Here is a 6,057-nt window from a genome sequence, read left to right on the forward strand (position 1 = left end):
TTTGAAATGTTTTTTCAATTAAAAAAAATCGAAAAAATAGTGTTACATGTATCAAATAAACGGGATAATACATTAAAATTTTGTTAGTTATTTTATTTGTTCATTTTGATCTATTCTTATTTTACCACTTCAAAAAAGGCTGAAAATAGCGTTTTTTCTTACTATGAAATTATTGCAAATATTGGAAATACTCCTTATGGGGGTATTCATGTTTGTGTATCATTTTTGTCCCATAAATGATTATAAGTAACAATTATTAATTTTAAAAATCATAACATATGGTTTAAAACGGATATTTGAATTTTTTCGACAAAAAAATAAGAGGCTATCCACACAAAATATTCCAATCCGCAGGGATTCACCATTTCCGTGTGGATACGCCCTATCACGTTAACACTCTTTAATAAAGTATTAAATAATTAAAATAATTAAAATAATTAATTAATTTTCAATTAGTCAAGTAATCTGAAATAAGCGTTAACGACGTGTTTATCCATCATTTTCTTAAGAAAACCTCTTTCAGGTAACAAGTACTCCAATTTTGGGGAGACGAAGAATTGTGTGTCGACGACTGGCAATAACTTTCCGAGTAAAATCTTTCTTTGGTTTGTTGTGAGTTCCAAACATCCGATTTCCTTTTCATTCAAAATAGTTTCTGGGTTGCTCTCGATCTTCTCATTGACCTTTTGAATAGTTTCGAAGTTCTTTACTTGAATATCCAAGAAGAGTGGCATGATCTCCGAGTACTCTCCTTCTGTTGTGAAGTACAACAAGTTCTCTCCATATCGTGAATTCCTCCTCATTTCTCTTCCTTTGAGCTCGGCCATCCTCTCCGCCACCAATTCCTCAATCTTCGAAAGATCTATAAAATCGAGTTGAGGAACTCCTTTGAATAATTTCGCTTCACCATTGATATCAGTGCGAAATGTAGTGTTAAAGTAGTTTAAAATTGGCGATTGCTTTGACACGACGAGTGACGCCAAAGTGCTTGGGATGTTATTAAATGATTGTGGTGGTAAGACGGAGATCAATTGTTCCATTGGCAGAATTGGTTCATCTGGCTCGAAGAGACCTTCTTGATTCAAGTCGATGTATTTATAGATGTCTTCTGCAAAGGGGGCGTAGTGTTCTGGATAGAACCATCTCCATGATGGAACACCTACAGTGTAGTACTGAAAGACCCAAAAGAGGCCTTCTATATATTCCCCAACTATTTGTTTATAAAAGTTTTCTGTGTTGTTTGCCTTACCAAAGTGTGTGTCATAATATCGAGTATGATAGCCTTGTGTATGGATCATAATAGTATCTGCAGAGTCGAAGTAAAGTCCCGCATCATATTGTTTGACCTCTTGTGACTTCTTTGTAGTGCGCACAACCATCTTTAACAACTCACTCTCTTCTGTAGTGATTTTGGCGAACATTTCTTTTAATAAATGTAAATTGATGTTAATGCCATTTGTCAGTCGTTTGCCCTCTTTAAAAAGCGGCCAATAGTATTTCAGAATGATTTCCATCCCGCCGCTCTGGACTTTTAAAGACGGGATTTTAGGTAAGAAGTCGTTCCCGACCAAAAATGTGATTAACACAAAGTCGTTGATCAATTCAACGCGACTGATGTCTTCCATCTTCATCTCGCACGTCTTCGCGCATTCAGTAATAAGCCAAGTACTTAACACATTTGGGTCGCATAAGATCAAATTGACTGGTTTCCCGTGTTGATTAGTACGATGGTTAAGATGGCATACATCGCAGATTATATTAGGTTTAGTGAATTCCATTTCTTCTCTTATAATGTAGACAAAGGGGAGGTTAGAAGCTAATGTTAACATTATTAAGTCTGCGTCCATCCCATAGACGCAATGCTTCAAATTGGCAAAGTCCGTGTTCTTCGACTCTTTGCGAAGGAAGTCGAAGATCTTATGTTCGCCTTCTCCAGGGACATTAGGGTTACTTAAAATGACTGACAGTGAACTCCAGTAGAGATTAGTGTCCATTCGATTCGTAACGTACGCGTGTAAAGCAACGGAAAGGCGCTCCATAAAGGGAGTCCCCGGGGTGATACAATTCGAGTCAAAAGAAGTCCCCGAGTTCCCGCGCGCACTAATGTAGCGACGCTTCCGCTGTTGGACTATCTTCGCAAAGGGACAAACCCCATCTACTGCTATATACACTAATTTCCGGGGACGAACGTAATTAATGTAATGATCAAGTTGAGCAAAGATACGATCAAATAACTCGGCCTCAGAAACAGGTGCGACGTCGTGAGCCGGATGGGAACAGTTGTGGACTATCCCATTAAAGTCAATGAAAAAGGTGTCGAAATCTCGGCCACAGTGGTTTTGCTCGCGCAAGTCGTCTTCTTGAATGTTCTTCGGAAGATATTTGGTGTAGTCTTTACACATCGAACAGACCCATGCAAAAAAACTCGGCACTCCCATTGTGACTTTTCGAGTTATTTTGGTGAATTAATTTGATTCTTACACTCGAATACTATTTAGTATAATATAGTATAATATGTATTAGTTTGTTCGTAATAATACTATTATAATATTATAATAGTAATAATTGTGTTTAATTATTATAAAAGAATAATAATATTAAGAGGTTTTATGATTATTGGTGTTCCTACTTTGTGTAGTTAATGAAATTATAATTCATGGTTGAGTTTATCATGTGTCATTATTTTGAATCTTAACTGATCAGTCAAAAAAGACAAAAAATTGTATTACTTTGGGGTTTCAAAGTTATAGATTTAATTATAATTTCGAATAATATAATAATAAATAAAAAATAATAATTAATAGTTTTGTATAGTTTATTATTATTTTAATAGTTAATTAAAAGTTTTTTAAGATAGTTATTCAAACAAAAACGAAAAAATTGTATTTAAGTTTTTATTATATTAAATTAAAAAAATGATAATTTTTTTATAATAAATTGGGTTTTTAAAGTAATTCAATATTGTAGGTTAGCTTATTATATCCAATTATATATTATAATTAGCCTTGCACCCTAATTTATTTTTAGATTTATTTTATGAAAAAATAATATAAAAAATCCTAATTAAACGGGGAAAATAATTTACAATAATCAATAAATAGTAAATAGTAAATAAAAAAATATAATATTTATAATAATAATTTTGAAAAAAAAAGATAATTTATCATAATAAAATAATGGAAATAAAATTAATTATAGAACCGGGAAAATGGATATATAAATAGAATTATTCGAACTTACAATTAACACACAATAAAATGATTCAATTAGATTCTTACTCAATTCTAATAGTAATGAAATACTTCAAAACGATGGAAGACTATCTCAACGTCATATCTGTATGCAAAAAGTTTCAAGATAGTCTCTTAAAGTTTCACTTTAACCCAATACCTATTACTAGTAAAACAAAGAGACTCTTTCCAAAAATAGAAACACAATATATGTACAACAAAGAGGATCTTAAGTTACCAAAAGTTGCTTATATAGTGGACTACATTTCATATACATACAAAGAAACTCTTGTCGACCTTCCATATCAGAAAGTTGTATATAAAAATGCCGTCTTTTCAAATAGAGATATGGAGATGTATAAAAAGACTCACCCAACCAGTTTAGAGCATTACTACATCAAACACTTTAAACTCCCAAAAAGTGTCAGTGGTATTGGACAAAATGCTTTAATTGAAGAAACAAAAATTGTTGATATGAAATTTCACGATTCACTCAAATTTGTTGGTCAACAGGCTTTTGAGGGTTTATCAAATTTGCAGACGTTGACTCTCCCAAACTCAGTGACGTCTCTTGGAGAATTTTTGTGTTATAATTGTGTAAATTTGAAAATAGTGAAATTGCCTTTGTATTTACAAGTCATACCTTCTTCTTGTTTTGGGTTGTGTTCTTCACTTGAGACTATTGAAATACCAGATTTTGTCACAGAAATAGGAAGATGTGCATTTTTCTCATGTAGAAGTCTTGCTACTATCGGCGTTCCCAAATCAGTTGTATGTGTTGGGGAATTTGCTTTCATGAATTGCAACACACTGAATGAACTCAGATTTTCAAAGAAATTAAATTTTGTTGGAAAAGGAGTGTTTTTAAAATGTTCCAGTCTGGTTCGACTTAAAATGCCAAAGGAAAGAATTTTATCTTGTCTTCAAATACCAGATAATTGTGTTGTTGATACAATGTACAATTAAAATTATTTTTTTAATTAAATTTGTGTTAATTTTGAATTACAAAAACACAATTTATTTTCTTATTAATCACACATCATTTTATTTTAACAATTAGATATCTTAGGTAATATTATTAATATATTACAATAAATATCATTAAGATATTTTAAGTAAATATTATCGAATTATTTTTTAATTATTAAGTAAATACATTCACAAATAATTATGTTGCATTCATTTTAATTATAATAATGCAATTGTGTTTTATTTTTTACATATTTGTGTCGAAAATAACAAATAACAACTTTTTAATTAATTAAAAAAATAAAATTAAAAAGTGTTACTTTAAAATATTGAATTCACATTTTGTTTTCACAAATTGTAGTACGCATTGTTTATAAACATGTTAAATTGATTAAAATAATAACAATGAAATCAATTATTTATTTATTTAACTCGAACACAACAAAATTGTATATTTCAAAAGCCTCTCCAGCTTTTTTCCCCCATACACAGGTACTTTCTTCGCTACATCCAAATGAATTGGGTATACATCTACACATCATTTTTTCATCGACATTCTTCCACACCTTGATATCCCCTTCTCCTATTTCAAATCGTTTTGAACTTCTCTCCGCCCCAGCTAAAAAAGCAAAGTCTTGTTTCTCCTTTTTAATCAAAAAATGGCGATTAATTATTTGACCGTTTTGTTTTAATGAGAAAATAAAACAGTTATCGTCGTGTATATAGTCTCCACTCACTTTTGCTTTCTTCGTCACTACACACCCAAAAATAGTATCAAAACCCTTTGTTGAGATAACCAAAACAAAACCATTACGGTTTGACATACATTCGGAGTATCTACTACTACATCGTTGTGAGACATCTGTCAATGAATTGAACACAGCCTTCCCGACTGTTCTTCCAGACCACTCCATGAGTTGTGCTTTGTCTTCCGCACTCAAAAATTCGGTGATTTTGGAAGTGTTCAAATTTTCGACTTTGTCAACTTTATTCGTCTCAAAATTGATTTCGACTCTCTCGGATTTGTCGCTTCGCGATTTTCGATACGATCGAGTTTTGCGATGTTTTTCATATTTGGTTGTAGGAAACGGATTTGTCACAAAATTTTCCGAGCCACTTACGGTGTTTAAATTATTCAAATTAATTTCACCGTTGTCATCCTCAACTTTTTCAATTTTTTCTTGTTGTTTTTTATTTTCGTCTTTTTCGTCGTCGCATGACTTTGAATTTTTATTGGAATTTGTGTTTGTCTCAATTTTGCTTTTTTCAAATTTTACATTTTGGTCGTCGTTGAAATCGTTCAAATTTCTAAAATTGGATTCTTCGGGTTCTGTCGCAGAATCTTCTGGAAACAGTTTTGGACCATTTTTAAATGGAGTTCTTTCGTCGTCATTGGAACATTTTAAAAGTGTTAAATTATTGCACATTTGGGACATTTTGAAGGATTGAAAAGTGTTCACTTTTGAAGGAGTCAAAGTTTCAATTTTCACGTGTGTAGCATTTTGTGTTACACTTTGTGTGACACTTTGTGTTGAATCACATTTTTGGTCCAATTTTTCAAAAAGTTTGTTTTGTTCATCGTCAACAGTTTCACTCGGACTTTCTTCAAATAAAATGTGCGTTGTCTTGAAATTTGGGAAGATGGAATTTTTCATCTTTTGTGTGAGTTCAGAGGCTTTAATGTTAAATTCATTTTTAATTTGTGCTTTTCTTAGTGTGTTTGTTGCAAGCTCTTTGTCACATCGTAATTTTTCCTTTTCAACAACCATTTGAATTGCAGTGTTTCTTGCAGTCACTATATGTTCACCATCTTCTTCACATTTTGTTTTAACCAATTTAACAAGAGAAGTTACATCAA

The 6,057-nt window shown here is 31.8% G+C and overlaps 3 protein-coding genes across 3 annotated transcripts; 1 reads left to right on the forward strand and 2 right to left on the reverse strand.

Annotated features, from left to right (window-relative positions):
• Positions 1–452: 452 nt before the first annotated feature.
• Positions 453–2,438, reverse strand: EIN_291360 (5'->3' exoribonuclease, putative; the record flags this gene model as incomplete). Its single annotated transcript, XM_004258760.1, has 1 exon — positions 453–2,438. One exon carries the CDS (start codon positions 2,436–2,438, stop codon positions 453–455), a length of 1,986 nt encoding a protein of 661 aa, XP_004258808.1.
• An 855-nt stretch (positions 2,439–3,293) lies between these two features.
• EIN_291370 (hypothetical protein) lies at positions 3,294–4,196 on the forward strand (the record flags this gene model as incomplete). The annotated part of the gene is made up of 1 exon (XM_004258761.1): positions 3,294–4,196. The coding sequence occupies one exon, from the start codon at positions 3,294–3,296 to the stop codon at positions 4,194–4,196; it is 903 nt and encodes a 300-aa protein (XP_004258809.1).
• A 422-nt stretch (positions 4,197–4,618) lies between these two features.
• Positions 4,619–5,968, reverse strand: EIN_291380 (hypothetical protein; the record flags this gene model as incomplete). The annotated part of the gene is made up of 1 exon (XM_004258762.1): positions 4,619–5,968. The coding sequence occupies one exon, from the start codon at positions 5,966–5,968 to the stop codon at positions 4,619–4,621; it is 1,350 nt and encodes a 449-aa protein (XP_004258810.1).
• Between the last annotated feature and the right edge of the window lie 89 nt (positions 5,969–6,057).

This window comes from Entamoeba invadens (genome assembly GCF_000330505.1).
Source record: "Entamoeba invadens IP1 unplaced genomic scaffold scaff_1105074725111, whole genome shotgun sequence".
Lineage (NCBI taxonomy): Eukaryota > Evosea > Mastigamoebida > Endamoebidae > Entamoeba > Entamoeba invadens.